This window comes from Bos grunniens, chromosome X (assembly GCF_055505025.1).
Source record: "Bos grunniens cultivar Pamir isolate PY7600 chromosome X, Bosgru_T2T1.0, whole genome shotgun sequence".
NCBI classification, from domain to species: Eukaryota; Metazoa; Chordata; class Mammalia; order Artiodactyla; family Bovidae; genus Bos; species Bos grunniens.
This window is the reverse complement of record NC_141194.1, coordinates 16,270,457-16,287,097: the sequence shown is the minus strand read 5'-3', so window position 1 is coordinate 16,287,097 and position 16,641 is coordinate 16,270,457. Positions and strand designations below refer to the sequence as shown.

Below are 16,641 nucleotides of genomic sequence, written 5' to 3'. Positions count from 1 at the left end.
TTGCCTCAGACAGTATAGTTATTTTGACGATATTGATTCTTCCAATCAACATAATATATCTTTACATCTGTTTGTGTCATCTTTGGTTTCTTTCATCAGCATCTTTAGAGTTTTTAGAGTACAGGTCTTTTGTCTCCTTTGGTAGGTTTATTCCTAGATATTTTACTCTTCTTGATGTGATGGTAAGTGGGATTGTTGTCTTAATTTCTCTTTCTGATCTTTTGTGGTTGGTGTCTGGAAATACAAGAGATTTCTGTGTATTGATTTTGTATCCTGCAAACTTATTGAATTCATTGATGAGCTCTAGTTGTTTTCTGGTACCATCTTGAGGATTTTCTGTGTGTAGTATCATGGCATCTGCAAACAGTGACAGTTTTGCTTCCCCCCACCAATTTGGATTCCTTTTATTTCTTCTCTGATTTCCGTGACTAGGATTTCCAAAACTGTGTTGAAGAAAAGTGGCAACAGTGAACATCTTTGTCTTGTTCCTGATCTTAGAGGGAATGTTTTCAGTTTTTCACTATTGAGAATGATGTTAGCAGTGGGTTTGTCATATGTGACCTTTATTATGTTGAGGTAAGTTCCTTCTATGCCCACTTTCTGGAGAGTTTTTGTCATAAATGGGTAATAAATTTTGTCAGAATCTTTTTATGTATCTAAAGAGATCATATGGTTTTTATTCTTCAGTTTGTTAATATGTGGTGTATCACACTGATTGATTTATGTGTATTGAAGAATCCTTGCAGATAAATCCTTTATCTCAGATAATCCCCTGAGATAAAGCCCCCTTGGTCACGTTGTATGATCCTTTCAATGTATTTTTGGATTTGATTTGCTAGTATTTTGTTGAGGATTTTTGTGTCTGTGTTTGTCAGTGATATAGGCCTGTAATTTTCTTTTCTTGTGTTATCTTTGTCTGGATTTTGGTATCAGGGTGATGGTGGCCTCGTAGAATAAGTTTGGGAGTTTTCCCATCTGCAATTTTTTGGAAGAGTTTGAGAAGGATAGTGTTAACTTTTCTCTAAATGTTTGATAGAATTTGCGTGTGAAGCCATGTGATCCTGGACTTTTGTTTGTTGGCAAGTTTTTTCATCACTATTTCAATTTCAGTGCTTGTGATTGGTCTGTTAATATTTTCCATTTCTTTCTTGTTCAGTCTTAGAATATTGTATCTTTCTAAGAATCTGTGCATTTCTTCTAGATTTGTCATTTTGTTGACATGTAATTGTTTGTAGTAGTCTCTTATGATCCTTTGTATTTCTGTGGTGTCACTTGTAACTTCTCCTTTTTCATTTCTTTTTTAATTAATTAATTTTATTTTTAATATTTATTTATTTGGCTGCATCAAGTCTTAGTTGCAGTGCATGGGCTCTCTAGTTGTGGTATACAGGCTCCAGAGCATGTGGGCTCAGTCATTCTGGTGTGTGGGCTTAGTCACTCTGCAGCCTGTGAGATCTTAGTTCCCTGACCAAGGATTGACCCTGCGTCCCCTGCATTGCAAGGTGGATTCTTAATCGCTGGAACACCAAGGAAGTCCCTTCATTTCTAATTTTACTGATTTGAGCCCTCCCCCTTTTTTTCTTGATGAGTCTGGCTAAAGTTTTATCAATTTCATCTTCTCAAAGAGCCGGCTCTTGATGTCATTCATCTTTTCTATTGTTTTCTGTATCTGTTTTTCATTTATCTCTGTTCTGATCTTTATTATTTCTGTCCTTCTACTTTATTGGGGTTTGTTTGTTCTTTAGGTGCTTTAGGTGTTGCTTTAGGTGTAAGGTTAGGTTGTTTATTTGAGATTTTTCTGGTTTCCTAATATAAGATGATATTGCTATAAAAGAGACACAGATGTTAAGAACAGACTTTTGGACTCTGTGGGAGAAGGCCAGGGTGGGATGATTTGAGAGAATAGCTTTGAAACATGTATATTACCATATGTAAAGTAGGTGACCAGTGCGAGTTTGATGCATGAAGCAGGGCACTCAAAGCTGGTGCGCTGAACCCAGAGGGATGGGGTTGGGAGGGAGGTGGGAGGGGGGTTCAGGATGGGGGGACACATGTGCACCCATGGCTGATTCATGTTGATGTATGGCAAAAACCACCACAATGTGTAAAGTAATTATCCTGCAATTAAAATAATTTTTTAAAAAACTTCCTTCTTAGATCTGCTTTTGTTGCATTCCAAAGGTTTTGGACCATCGTGTTTTTGTTGTCATTTGTCTCTATCTACTTTTTGAATTCCTCTTTGATTTCTTCAGTGATCCATTGGTTGTTTAGTAGCATATTGTTTAGCCTCCACGTGTTGTGGTTTATTTTTTTATTTTTATTTTTTTTTACAGTTTTTTTCCTGTAATTGATTTCTAATTTCACAGCATTGTGGTCAGAAAAGATGCTTGATATGATTTCAGTTTTCTTAAATTCATGGAAGCTTGATTTGTGGCCCAATATGTGATCTATCCTGCAAAATGTTCTGTGTGCACTTGAGAAGAAAGTGTATTCTGTTGCTTTCAGATGAAATGCTGTGCAAATATCAAGTCCATTTAGCCTAATGTGTCACCTAAGGCCCGTGTTTCCTTATTGATATTCCGTCTGGATGATCTCTCCATTGATGAAAGTGGGGTGTTAAAGTCCACCACTGTTATTTTGTTACTGTTGATTTCTCCTTTTATGGCTGTTAGCATTTGTCTTATTTATTGAAGTGTTCGTATATCGGGTGCATATATATTTACAATTGTTATATCTTCTTTTTTTGATTGATCCCTTGATCATTATGCAGTGTTTTTGTCTCATAACATTCTTAATTTTTTTAAATTTTAACTTGATCCATTCTAATAGCCTTTTGCCTCTTTTTAAAATTTTTTATTTATTTTATTTTTGGCAGCACTGGGTCCTCATTGCAGTGCGCCTGGCTCTTTTTTGCTGTGTGTGGGCTTTCTCCAGTTGCAGCGAGGGGCAGCTACTCTCAGTTGTGGCACATGGGCTGAGTTTCCCCATGACATGTGGAATCTTAGTTCTCAGACCAGGAATCAAACCCAAGTCCCCTGCGTTGGCAGGAGGATGCTTAGCCAGTGGACCACCAGGCAAGTCCAGCATTCCTTATTTTAAAGTCTATTTTGTCTGATATGAGTATTGCTACTTGAGCTTTCTTTTGATTTCAATTTGCATGGAATACCTTTTTTGATCCCCTCATTTTCAGTCTGTGTATGTCCCTAGATCTGAAGTGGGTCTCTTATAGACAGCATATATACAGGTCTTATTTGGTTTTTTTCTTTTTATCCATTTAGCCAGTCTTTGACTTTTGGTTGGAGCATTTAGTCCATTTACATTTAAGGTAATTATCACTATGAATGTTCTTATTGCCATTTTGTTAACTGTTTTGGATTTGTTTTTGAAGGTCTTTTTTTCTTCCTTCCCTCTTCTACTCTCTTGTGATGTGGTATCTGTCTTGAATGTTGTTTGGGTTGCTTTACCTTCTGTGTGTATCTATTGTAGATTTTTGGTTTGTGCTTCCCATGAGGTTTTGATAGACCAGTCTATATATATACAAGATTGTTTTAAGTTGCTGGTCTTTTAATTTCCAGTGCATTCCGAGATCCTGCATTTGTACTCTGTCTTCTCATGGTTGCTGGTTTTGATGTCATATTAGTGTGTGAATGATTTTCTACCTTTACTTTATGTTTGCATTTACTGGTGAGCTTTCCCGTTCGTAATTTTCTTGATTCTCACCATGGCCTTTTCCTTTCCACCTAGAGAAGTTCTTTTAGGTTTTATTGTAAAGCTAGTTTGGTGGTGCTGAATTCTATTAGCTTTTGCTTGTCTGTAAAATTTTTGATATCTCCATTGAATCTGAATGAGAACCTTGCTGGGTATTCTTGGTTATAGATTTTTCCCTTTTATTACTTTAAATAGATCTTGTCGCTCCCTTCTGGCCTACAGATTTTCTGCTGAAAAATCAGCTGATAACCTCTTGGGAATTCCCTTGCATGTTATTTGTTGCTTTTAATATTTTTTCTTTGTCTTTAATTTTTGTCAGTTTGACTACTATGTGTCTTGCTGAGTTCCTCCTTGGGTTTGTCTTGTATGGGACTCCCAACACTTGTTGGACTTGAGTGTTTCCTTTTTCATGTTCCTTTTCATTTTTGGCTATAATCCCCTTAAATATTTTCTCAGGCCCTTTCTCTATCTTTTCCCTTTCTGGGATTCCTATGATGTAAATGTTAGTGCAGTTAATATTGTCCCAAAGGTCTCTGAGACTGTCCTCATTTTTTCCGATTATTTTTTCTTTGTTCTGTTCTGTGGCAGTGATTTCTACCATTCTGTCTTTTAGCTCACTTATTCATTCTTCTGCCTCAGTTATTTTGCTGTTGATTCCTTCTAGTGTGTTTTTCATTCCAGTTATTGCATTGTTCATCTCTGTTCTTGAAATCTTCTAGCTCTTTATTAAACATCTCTTGTTAACTTCTCAGTCTGTGCCTCCATTCTTTTCTGAGATCTTGGATCATCTTTAGTATCATTAATCTAAATTCTTTTTCGGATAGGTTGCCTATCTCCACTTTATTTAGTTGTTCTTGTGGGTTTTTATCTTGTTCTTTCACCTGGAACACATTTCTCTGCCACCACGTTTTGTCTGACTTTCTGGGGTCTCCTTTCTGCAGGCTGGAGGATTGTAGCTCCTCTTGCTTCTGGTGTCTGCCCTCTGGTGGGTGAGGTGGATCCTGAGACTTGTGCATCCTTCCTGGTAGGAGGGCCTGGTGCCTTCCCACTGGTGGGCGGAGCTGGGTCTTGTTCCTCTGGTGGGCAGGGCCATGTCAAGTTGTGTGTTTAGGGGTGGCTCTGAGCTCAGTATGGCTTTAGGCTCCCTGTCTGCTGCTGGGGGGAGAGGAGTAGGAGGGCTGTGTTCCTATCCTGCTGGTTGGATACCTGCAGGCATTCCTGAGGCATTCCAGCACTGGGGCTTGTAGGCTATTGGGTAGGCCAGGTCTTGTTGCCAAAATGCTGACCTCCAGGAGAGCTCACACTGGTCAGTGTTCTCTGGGGCCTCTGCCATCAGTGTCCTTGCCCCTGCCCTCACCCCCCACCAGTCTCCTCAGAAGACCCTCCAAGGCTTTGCCCTGGGTCCCAATATGTAGGAAACCTTGTGTGTCCTCCAAAAGTAGAGTCTGTTTCCCCCGTCCTGTGGAGTGCCTGCACTCAAACCCTGCTGGCCTTCAGAGTCATATGCTCTGGGGGTTCCTCCTTCCAGTGCCAGAACCTCAGGTTAGGGAGCTGATGTGGGACTTGGGACTCTCAAACGAACAGGAGAAATTCTGCAATATGATTTCTTTCAAGTTTGTGGGTCGCTCATCTGGTGGGAATGGGATTTGATTGTAGTGAAAGTAGCCTTCCTACCATCTCATTGTAGCTGCTTCTTTGTCTTTGAATTTTAAAAAAAAATGTTTTTTGGTAGGCTCCAGTCTTTTTCACTGATGCTTGTTCAGCAATTAGTTGTGATTTTGGTATTTTCATGAGAGGAGGTGAGCTCAACTGCTGCTACTCCACCTTCTTCTCCAGAGTCGAGGGGCTGCATTTAGTTTGGGTGCTTGCTGCCTATTACCCCAATGTTTGCTGGTCATAATCCCCTTTATACAGGGTGCACAGGTATGGCAGCCCTTGCTTACTTCTGGGATCGGGAAATGCTTAGAGTGTCGTTGCAAAGGATGACACGAAACTGTCTTGTTCATTTTCCATCAAGCATGTCTTTGTTTCTACCCTTTTTTCCTTAGTAGTTCACTATGTAAAAGCTTTGCTGAACCATGCCTCTTGAAAAGGATTTCCTTTCTGCAGTAGCATGATAGAGTCTCATGCTGTCCTGCCGTCCTGGAGTGTGTCCCATGTCCTGTGTTCCCCTCCTGAGTCATGCAGTAGCCATTGTGCTTCATTCTGCCCTGTTTTAACGAGGCACTGAGAAAAGACTCCATTTCAACCCTTGGTGGAGCCCCAGACAAGCTCCTTAGTGGAGATGGTGAGGCCAGTGTGCAGGTCTCAGCACAGAACATTGACAGGGCCTGTTCCTCTCAAAGAAGAGAGAGGAACTCATGTCACCAGATTCAAGTTTAATCTGCTTAGCAACAAGCTGCTGTACCAAGTTGCAGGATTCCTATGAAAATGGCCTGCACTATTTGGAGCTGATGTCCTTCATTCAGCTCTGCTCTGCCCCTTCCCACTCCCATTTGCTTCCTTTCCTTTAATTGCAGAACTTCCCATGGTCTTAGAATTAGCATCTGTGTTGTCACTTCTTAATAACATCACTGGGAAACACATTCTTTTTTGTTTGAATAGGTAATAGAGTCCAGGGAAAAATCATATAGGCAAAATGCCTAGTTAATTCCACTGCAGTGTGGTTTTTGACTCTGAGCAGATGTCTGTTGGGAGCAGACATCCATTTGAGATAAATTAACCAGGCTGGGTTGTAAAAGTGTTTCCTTAGCATATGCATTTGTCCTTTCTTGAGCGGAACCTCTAAAGGGTGAATTTAGATATGATAGTCCTGTGTTTAAGCCCTTCATGATATTTTAAAAAAATAACGAGACTTTGAAGTGTTTGGGGATGAAATTATATGCTATGAGGGATTTGCTTCAAAATAATCTGAAAGGGGTGGTGTGGATGGCTGCCGCTGCTGCTGCTAAGTGGCTTCAGTCGTGTCCGACTCTGTGCAACCCCAGAGACGGCAGTCCACCAGGCTCCCCCGTCCCTGGGATTCTCCAGGCAAGAACACTGGAGTGGGTTGCCATTTCCTTCTCCAATGCATGAAAGTGAAAAGTGAAAGTGAAGTCGCTCAGTCGTGTCCGACTCTTAGCGACCTCATGGACTGCAGCCTACCAGGCTCCTCCGTCCATGGGATTTTCCAGGCAAGAGTACTGGAGGTTGCCATTGCCTTCTCCAGTGTGGATGGCAGTTGAGATGAAATAAGGGTGGCTGTATTGATAATTGTTAAGGGTGGTGAGGGGTACAGGGGTTTCATTACGCTATTCTGAACTTTTACACACACACACATATTTGTAATTTTCCATAATAAACAAAAACACCCTACTGTAGGTTTCCCATTGTCTCAAGCTAGTGTCCAGCCCTCTTTAACATGCCCTTCAGACCCTGCCTGACACCTACTAACCTTTCCAAGTTCCTCTTCTCAAGGTGTTCTGGGCCCATGAAATGATTTGTAGTGGCCCCAACATCTGTATCCCACCTGACCTCTGACCTTTGCACTTGCTAGCTTCTCTTCCTATGACACTTTTTCCTTCCCTTTCCATCCCCACATCCTCATCCCAATTTGCCTGCCTCTTCTGTACCTTCAGGTCCCAGACAGCATGCATCCTTTCAGCCTTCCCTGACCACCCTCCACCTGAGTGTGGGTTCAGTCCCCCAGGGGTGTCACTGTTCCCCTCACTTTAGCCTTCCTTGTCCTTGCCCTTGCCAAGTCACTTCAGTCGTGTCCAACTCTGTGTGACCCCATAGACAGCAGCCGACCAGGCTCCGCCATCCCTGGGATTCTCCAGGCAAGAACACTGGAGTGGGTTGCCATTTCCTTCTCCAATGCATGAAAGTGAAAAGTGAAAGTGAAGTCACTCAGTTGTGTCCGACCCTCAGCGACTCCATGGACTGCAGCCTACCAGGCTCCTCCGTCCATAGGATTTTCCAGGCAAGAGTACTGGAGTGGGCTGCCATAGCCTTCCTTACCCTGATTCTAATCACTGCTTCCTTCCTGTCACCCCTGTTGTATTAAACATGGTTTTGAGGAGAGGAATTATGCCTTGTTCACACTTCTGTCCCTAGCACCAAACACAATGCCTGGCATTTATATAGCAGGCAACCCATAATTTAGAGAATAAAAGGCCCACCCGAGGCTTACCGATGCTCGATCTCAGATCTCCCAAAGCCAGGGGTACCTGGCGCTGAGGCGGCTTCTCTCTGCCTTTTCTTTTTCTTCATGCCCCTGCTCACCTCACCTCTGTTCTGTTTCATTGGGATTTGCATTGACTTCCTGTGAGTCACAGCAGCACAAGCCTAAGTTTGGACATTATTTCTCCAGGTTTCTGCTGCACAGAGTGGGGAAGTTGAGTCGAACTTGGAGCTCTTGATACTGTCTAGAAAATGACTAGGTTTGAAATGGTGACCAATGCTGCTAGGCAAATTTTACTCTTTTTAAAAAATTTTTAAATTTGTTTTTTAATTGAAGGATAATTGCTTTACAAAATTGTGTTGATTTCTGCCAAAGAGTTTACTCTTTACTGATGTGCCGTGTTGCTCCTCTGTTTTGATTGAAGTCTTTCTAGTTCACAACTCGAGGGGCATGTGATCTGTGTCATCTAGTTGATAGTAACATGGGAACTAGAAGCATGGTGCAGGAATGGTCATTACAACAGTTGGAAATAGGAAAAGAATCATTGAATAAAATGTCTGTAGACAGGGTGGATAGTGAGATTGCCATCTAGTTATCATAGATGCTAAAGTGAAAATGTGTAAACTTAGAGCTAGACATATAGCTTGGTTGTTTTACACCAAAATCCAGCAAGTCAAAGAATACATATGGTGTAATAATACTATATAAAGTTCAAAAACATGCAAAAATTAAGCAATATACTGTTTAGGAATTCATAACTATAATAATATATAATATGCATATACAGGTATATGCAGAGAACTGAAAAGTACAGCAGTCAGGATAGAGACATTCTCCAGGCAGGAGGGAGAGATGTGATTAGGGGAGGCACATGGAGCTCTGACAGTACAGATAACGCTTTGTGTCTTGGGCTGCATACCAGTTGCGTGGTTTTTCATTTCATTACACTTAATACTTTGTATATAAGCTAAATATATTCTTTGAATGTGATACATTTCCTAATAGAAATAACATTTAAAATAAATTCACCAGCAGTTTTTAAGTGATACTATATTTTCAGCACTTTGAATAAGGAAGAAAGTTTCAGTTTTGGGTGTTTATTCCTGTTGCTTTTCCTCCACAGTTCATGGTGATAATTTTAATCAAATCATTCCTTATTTTGGACTAATGGTAGAATACAGATTGCAACAGCTCACCATTGGTGATCATCAGGAAATAGAAAATAGATCACCTCTCTCTCTGCCAACCTTGTCTCCTTGTTCATTGCAGATGTTGCTGTGGTGGACATGAGCGATGTCTCCAGACAGCCTTCACTCTTCTACCATCTTGGAGTCCGTGAAAGCTTCGACATGGCCAATAACGTGATCCTGTACCATGACACCGATGCTGACACTGCTCTTTCTTTGAAGGTAAAGAGTATTGTTCACCTGCTTCTAAATACTTCATTTGGGAAAGCAGTACTGTGAATACTGTGTGCTCAGTTGAAATGAACATGTAGCAGATGAGGTTGGAGAAAAACAATAAAGATTTGCTTGTGCAATTCCTTCCTCCCCACCCCAAATTCTAGCTCATGCAGATAACTTCCTGGCTACTGTGTGAGCATATGTGCTATTGATGTGTGTTTGCAGGCAATTTGAGTGTGTCTAAGCTCATTAGGAAAGTGAAGGCAAAAACTCCTGATGGTTTCCATTGAAGCAAACACAGCCTTTGGAATCCTATATTGGGCAATTTGATCCAAACCTATACATTTTTAAAAATTTCAACTTGGACGGCAATAGGAAAATGTTTAACATTTACCAAAATGGGTAGGAACTTTTAGGATCACAGATGTAATCAATGTAAAATCTGTTATTTTCTCCCCAGTTTAAAGCCAAGCAAAACTGAAAACTTGTGTGTTCATGGGTAACTCAGTAATTATTGAGAGGTTTTTTAATGTATTTTTGCAAATTTGATACAAACTTTTTAGAATAGTGGTACTTTTTTTCTTAAAAAAAAAAGTTCCTGTTTGTAAAATCTGAAGGTTGAATGTGAGTTATTACAAAATTTAGCTAATACTAATATTGTTTAGGTGGTTAAATAGCATTACCAACTCAATGGGCATGAATTTGAGCAAACTTCAGGAGATAGTGGAGGACAAAGGAGCCTGGTGGGCAACAGTCCATGGGATCATGAAAAGTCGGCCACGACTTAGCAACTGAACAATAATATTGTTTAACATCTTAACATCAGTCAGGAAATCCTGGTCTATGTTAAGTCATTTCAGGAATAAAAGATTAGTTTGTTTACAGCAGTGTTACTCAACCTTGACTGCACTTCAGAATCATTTGGGGAGTTTATAAATGTCCCAGTACCTAGGCCACACCAAGACCAATTATGTCAGTCTCTAGGGGATATTTTTTAACCCCCAAAATGTGCAGCCAGGAGTGAGAACCAGTGGTTCAGCCTTAACCTTCACAGACCTAAATGTCCAGCTCCCATAGCATTAAAAATCACTAGTATATAAATGACACAGTTTTGTGATGGCAAATTGGACATTTTTGTTTGTGTTTCTTAAGGTCAAATATTAACCAGATGTGTGTGGGTTCTGTAATAATTTGGAATTATTCCTAGTAGAAATATTACCTGTCTCAGATGTGTGACCTGTATGTGTTATATAACACATACGCCTGACACAGGATGTCCTCTGGCATCCTAGCACAGTACTGTATTTTAAGAGTCATTCGTGTGACAGTCGAAGAGGAAACTTCTGTTGTTATACTTTACATTGTAAAATAATTTCCAAAAAGGCTATAAACCAATCTAAATTACTTTAGGTATTTAGATTTCTTTTCTTTACTGATTTTAACTAAAGTAGTTACGCTTAGCCATATTTAGAATTAGAAAATGTGAAAGGGTGGCTAATATGAAGCTGTATTTTGATGAAAAACATGACATGAAATCTGAGTGTATCATATTTTCCCCAATTCAATCCTTTTTTTCCTCTTTTGTGCCTTAGTGAACTCCTCTGGAAAGTCCCATGACCTAGATAAGTTTTAATTTTTAATGATACAGAAAAATACTTCCTAAAATGGAAATGAGTACTCATTGTATCTGACGGCAGAAGAAGTGATCTGCACTTGTTAGAAAATAGAAATCTCAGAACACATAAAACACATTTTACAGGACAGCTATTTAATTATGTTTTCTTTTGTCAGCAAATGGCTTGCAGCATATAAATGATACACAGTTGAGGGCTGCATAACCGTTATGCTAAGTTAACTGACTGAAACGATTGTCATTGAATTTGAGTGTGAAAATTCCTATAGTGAAAATATGTAAATAAAATACCTATAGCGCGGTGTCAGGAATCTATCAGCAACACCTCTTCTGTCAGAAGGCTGGCTGGGGGCGGGAGGGTGACCTGTGGCCTTCACATTGATGGCACGAATGGTTCCAGACCCGAGGACACAGTGGGCCACCCGTGCACTTTGTTGCTGTCCCCGAGAAAGCAAGGTGCAGGGCATTCAGAGCCCTGAACTTGAATCTCAAAATAGCTGGACAGAAGTATGGCCACTGCTACTGGAAATTCCTTATAACCATATATGTCCCCAGGAGTTTCAAAGCTAACAAATCATGGTAAGTTTTCCTTAGAACGTGAATTTTATATTTCTTGGAGCTCCATTCTATTTGAAGCTTTTTACAGTGGGTAGAGGGGGGAGGTCTGAAATGAATAACTCTTGCTCTAAAGTGGGTTTCATATGATGGCATGGGGACAAAGTGCTTATGGAAATTAACTGTTCTGGAAAAAAGCTACATTGATCCTATCTTTTCTTTACAGGATATGGTAACTCAAAAAAACACAGTAAGTATTGTATCTTCAGATTTTTAACTTTGTGAATGTGAACATGTAAAATACTTGCCTGGGTTTATCTCTGGGCTTTCTACCCTGTTTCATTGATCTACAGTTCTTTTTGTGTGTGTGCCTGTGTTATACTGTCTTGATGACTGTAGCTTTGTATTATATAATCTGAGGTCAGGGAGCCTGATTCCTTCAGCTAGATTTTTCTTTCTCAAGATTGTTTTGGCTACTTGGGGTCTTTTTTGCTTCCATACAAACTGTAAAATTTATTGTTCTAGTTCTGTGAAAAAATACCATTTGTTTTTACTATTTTTTTTTTTACTTTACAATATTGTATTGGTTTTGCCATACATCAACATGAATTAAAAAAATACCATGTGTAGTTTAATAGGGATTGCATTGAATCTGTAGATTGCTTTGGATAGTATAGTCATTTTCACAATATTGGTTCTTCCAATTCAAAAACATGGTGTCTTTTGCCATCTGTTTGTGTCATCTTTGATTTCTTTCATCAGTGTCTTATAGTTTTCAGAGTACAGATCTTTTCCCTTCTTAGGTAGATTTTTTTCCTAGGTATTTTCTTCTTTTTATTGTGATACTAAGTGGGATAGTTTCCTTAATCTGTCTTTCTGATTTTTTGTTGTTTGTGTATAGGAATGCAAGAGATTCCTGTATATTAATTTTGTATTCTGCAACAATACCAGATTCATTGTTGAGCTCTAGTAGTTTTCTGGTAGCATCTTTAGGGTTTTCTATATATAGTATTATGTCATCTGCAAACAGTAACAGTTTTACTTCTTTTCCAATTGATTTCCTTTTATTTCTCTTTCTTTGTGAATTACTGTGGCTAGGATTGTACCTATTGGTGGTATTTCTCGCAGGGACAGCTGGAACCCCTTCCCCCTCAAGCTGCCAACTGGCTCATCCTCACTCAGCCTCCCAGCTCTGTCTCTGAATAACTTTGGTCAGTCATTCCATCCCAGAACCCAATCCTCAGTGCCCTCATAGGTAAAATGAAAAGGTTGAACTCAGTCATTTCATTCATAGATAACTTCCAGCACTCATTGTCTGCATCCCATATTTGTTGTACAAGTGAATAGACAGGACTTGGATTTAATACACGGAACATCTAGGAAACAGTAGTTCCTTGAAGCAAGAATTACATTAAGGCCAGGTAGAAGGAACACAACTCTTTTGCATCTTGACCATTGGTTGTGTCAGAGCCTAGAAACCTTTTTGTTCTTCAGGAGACTTAGCCATACTCTGTTACCATTCCACTATATAGTCTCCCTTTTGGTACATTCTCCCTTGTCTATAAACACCTAGGAATTCCCTCACATTCTTGGTAATTCTAATTAGACCATAGCATCATTCTCCCTAGGTTTTTGTTTGCTTTGCTGGTTTTTAGGAACAAACTGATTCTAAAGGATTTGGCAATGACTGTCTCTGCTATGTTTGACATTACTTTAGAATTTGGTGCCCAGTCCTGGTTGTCATGCTTCATGGGGTGTGAAATTTTAGAGCATTCAGGAGAACAAAATAAAGGACCTGAGGTGACTGGAAGGGTTGAAAATAGCACCTAAAAGGAAAAATTGAAGGGAAACGAATCTCAAGAGGTATGGTTCATGGTCTTTTTCAAAGGTTACCCCTTTTCATGAAGCTGGGAGGCGGTTATTTCTACTCCAGATGGCATGGAACTAGGGCAAATGGAAAAAAGGTTGGGGTCAGCAGAATGGACATCTCACAGTAATGGTGATTAAACACTGAAATAGAATGTCAAAGTAAATCATTGACTTTTATGAAGAGTGTGTTCACTGGTCCCTCCATATGGACGGGGGTAATGCTGCCTGAAAGCAGAGGTATGGTTTGTATGACACCAGAAGTTTGGAGAGAGAATCTGATGATGCTGTGGGACTGTGATAACTGGACAGCTTTAACAGAGAGAGATACAACATAGTCATGCTTGGTGAATTATAAAGTCCTGTGAGTCAGGTACAGATCAAATGCCCCACAGTGAACATGGAGCTGGGTGCTTGAAGTGATTTATGAATGTATGAAAACCAAGATGCTTTGAGATGTCTGTCTTCAGGGAGTATTTCATGTTTTTAGAATTGTGCCTGATGATGCTTGGGACTAGGCTTCACATAGTATAGGGATGGTGTATTAATTAGTAAGGGTTCTCTAGAAAAACAGAACTGATAGGAGATAGAGACATTTATTATGAGGGTGCCTGGGAAAGCCAGTCATGTAATTCAGTTTAAGTCCACAGGCCTGGGAAGCCAATGAGGGTAGATCGGAGAAGATGATATGAGTGTCCCAGACCAAGCAATTTGGCAGGCAAAAGAGGCCGAATTCCTCCTCCCTCTGCCTTTTGTCCTGGTTAGGCCTCAGTGGATTGGAGGATGCCCACCCACAGTGGGGAGGGCAGTCTACTTGACTGAGTCCACTGACCCAAAAGCTACTCACATTCAGAGACACCCTCCCAGACACGTGCAAAAATAATGTTTAATCTGAGCACCATGTGGCTGGTCCAGCTGACACATAAAATTGGCCATCACAGATAGCTTACATTTGCTCCTGTTTCTGGGGGCAGTTGCTTTGTAGGAATGCAAAGGATGGGAAGCCAATCTGTAGTCTTCAGTCTGGACCAGATCTGTAGCCCTTCTGGGCTCTTCTGGTCTTTGGAAACATAGTATCACCTTTTGTTCTCACCTCTTTTATTTATTTTTTTATATGCAAGTTATATCTCAATATAATTTTATTTTATTTTTAAACTTTACATAATTGTATTAGTTTTGCCAAATATCAAAATGAATCCACCACAGGTATACATGTGTTCCCCATCCTGAACCCTCCTCCCTCCTCCCTCCCCATACCATCCCTCTGGGTCGTCCCAGTGCACTAGTCCCAAGCATCCAGTATCGTGCATCGAACCTGGACTGGCATCTCGTTTCATACATGATATTTTACATGTTTCAATGCCATTCTCCCAAATCTTCCCACCCTCTCCCTCTCCCATAGAGTCCATAAGACTGTTCTATATATCAGTGTCTCTTTTGCTGTCTCGTACACAGGGTTATTGTTACCATCTTTCTAAATTCCATATATATACGTTATTATACTGTATTGGTGTTTTTCCTTCTGGCTTACTTCACTCTGTATAATAGGCTCCAGTTTCATCCACCTCATTAGAACTGATTCAAATGTATTCTTTTTAATGGCTGAGTAATACTCCATTGTGTATATGTACCACAGCTTTCTTATCCATTCATCTGCTGATGGGCATCTAGGTTGCTTCCATGTCCTGGCTATTATAAACAGTGCTGCGATGAACATTGGGGTACACGTGTCTCTTTCCCTTCTGGTTTCCTCAGTGTGTATGCCCAGCAGTGGGATTGCTGGATCATAAGGCAGTCCTATTTCCATTTTTTTAAGGAATCTCCACACTGTTCTCCATAGTGGCTGTACTAGTTTGCATTCCCACCAACAGTGTAAGAGGGTTCCCTTTTCTCCACACCCTCTCCAGCATTTATTGCTTGTAGACTTTTGGATCGCAGCCATTCTGACTGGCGTGAAATGGTACCTCATAGTGGTTTTGATTTGCATTTCTCTGATAATGAGTGATGTTGAGCATCTTTTCATGTGTTTGTTAGCCATCTGTATGTCTTCTTTGGAGAAATGTCTATTTAGTTCTTTGGCCCATTTTTTGATTGGGTCATTTATTTTTCTGGAGTTGAGCTGTAGGAGTTGCTTGTATATTTTTGAGATTAGTTGTCAGTTGCTTCCTTTGCTATTATTTTCTCCCATTCTGAAGGCTGCCTTTTCACCTTGCTAATAGTTTCCTTTGTTGTGCAGAAGCTTTTAAGTTTAATTAGGTCCCATTTGTTTATTTTTGCTTTTATTTCCAATATTCTAGGAGGTGGGTCATAGAGGATCCTGCTGTGATGTATGTCAGAGAGTGTTTTGCCTATGTTCTCCTCTAGGAGTTTTATAGTTTCTGGTCTTATGTTGAGATCTTTAATCCATTTTGAGTTTATTTTTGTGTATGGTGTTAGAAAGTGTTCTAGTTTCATTCTTTTACAAGTGGTTGACCAGTTTTCCCAGCACCACTTGTTAAAGAGATTGTCTTTAATCCATTGTATATTCTTGCCTCCTTTGTCAAAGATAAGGTGTCACCTCTTTTTCAGATGATGCTCATAGTCTTGTCTTCCAGGTTTGTTTTTTAGCTCTTTATTTAGTTATTTAGTTATAATTGACATACTGTAAAGCTTACCTGTGTGCACAATATCCAATGGCTTTTAAGAGTTGTGCAGCCATTGCCACAATCCAGTTGTAGAGCGTCCATCACCCTGCAATATACTTGTTTTCAGACAACCCTTATTCCTATCCAGCCCCAAGCCACTAATTTGCTTTATGTGTTACAGATTTGCCTTTTCAGGACTTTTCATAGAAATGGAAGGATACAATAATGCTGTCTTTTGCATCTAGTTTCTTTCACTTGGCATGATATTTGTGAGGTTCATCTGTGATGTAGCATGTATCAGTGGTTCCTTTTTATTGCTGAAAAGTATTTATTGTATGGATATTCCATATATTTATAGCAATTACATTCTTCAATTGATGGACTTTTGGATTGTCTCCACTTTTTAGTTATTTTTCATAGTGTTGCTATAAACGTTCTGGTGTTTGTGTTGGAAATATGTCTTTATTCCTCTTGGGTAGATAGCTGGGAATGGAATTGCTGGATCATATAGTAAATATATGTTTAAGTTTGTAAGAAACTATCAAAATAATGTCCAGGGTGGCTGTACCATTTGGCATTTCCTTCACCAATGAGAGATCTAGCTCTTCACATCTTCATCAATACTTGGTATGGTCTGTCTTTTCATTATATCCATTTTAGTATGAAGTGGTATCTCATTGTGGTTTTGTA

General features: G+C 39.8%; 1 protein-coding gene across 2 annotated transcripts in view; it reads left to right on the top strand.

The window, feature by feature from the left end:
• The window catches only part of MAP3K15 (mitogen-activated protein kinase kinase kinase 15), a 146,018-nt gene that overhangs the window by 20,880 nt on the left and 108,497 nt on the right, over nt 1–16,641 (top strand). For both annotated transcript variants that reach the window (XM_086387404.1, XM_086387402.1), the window contains exons 2-3: nt 9,140–9,279; nt 11,688–11,711. In XM_086387404.1, the coding sequence (XP_086243530.1) occupies nt 9,140–9,279; nt 11,688–11,711 (164 nt within the window). The remainder of the gene's footprint in view (nt 1–9,139; nt 9,280–11,687; nt 11,712–16,641) is intronic.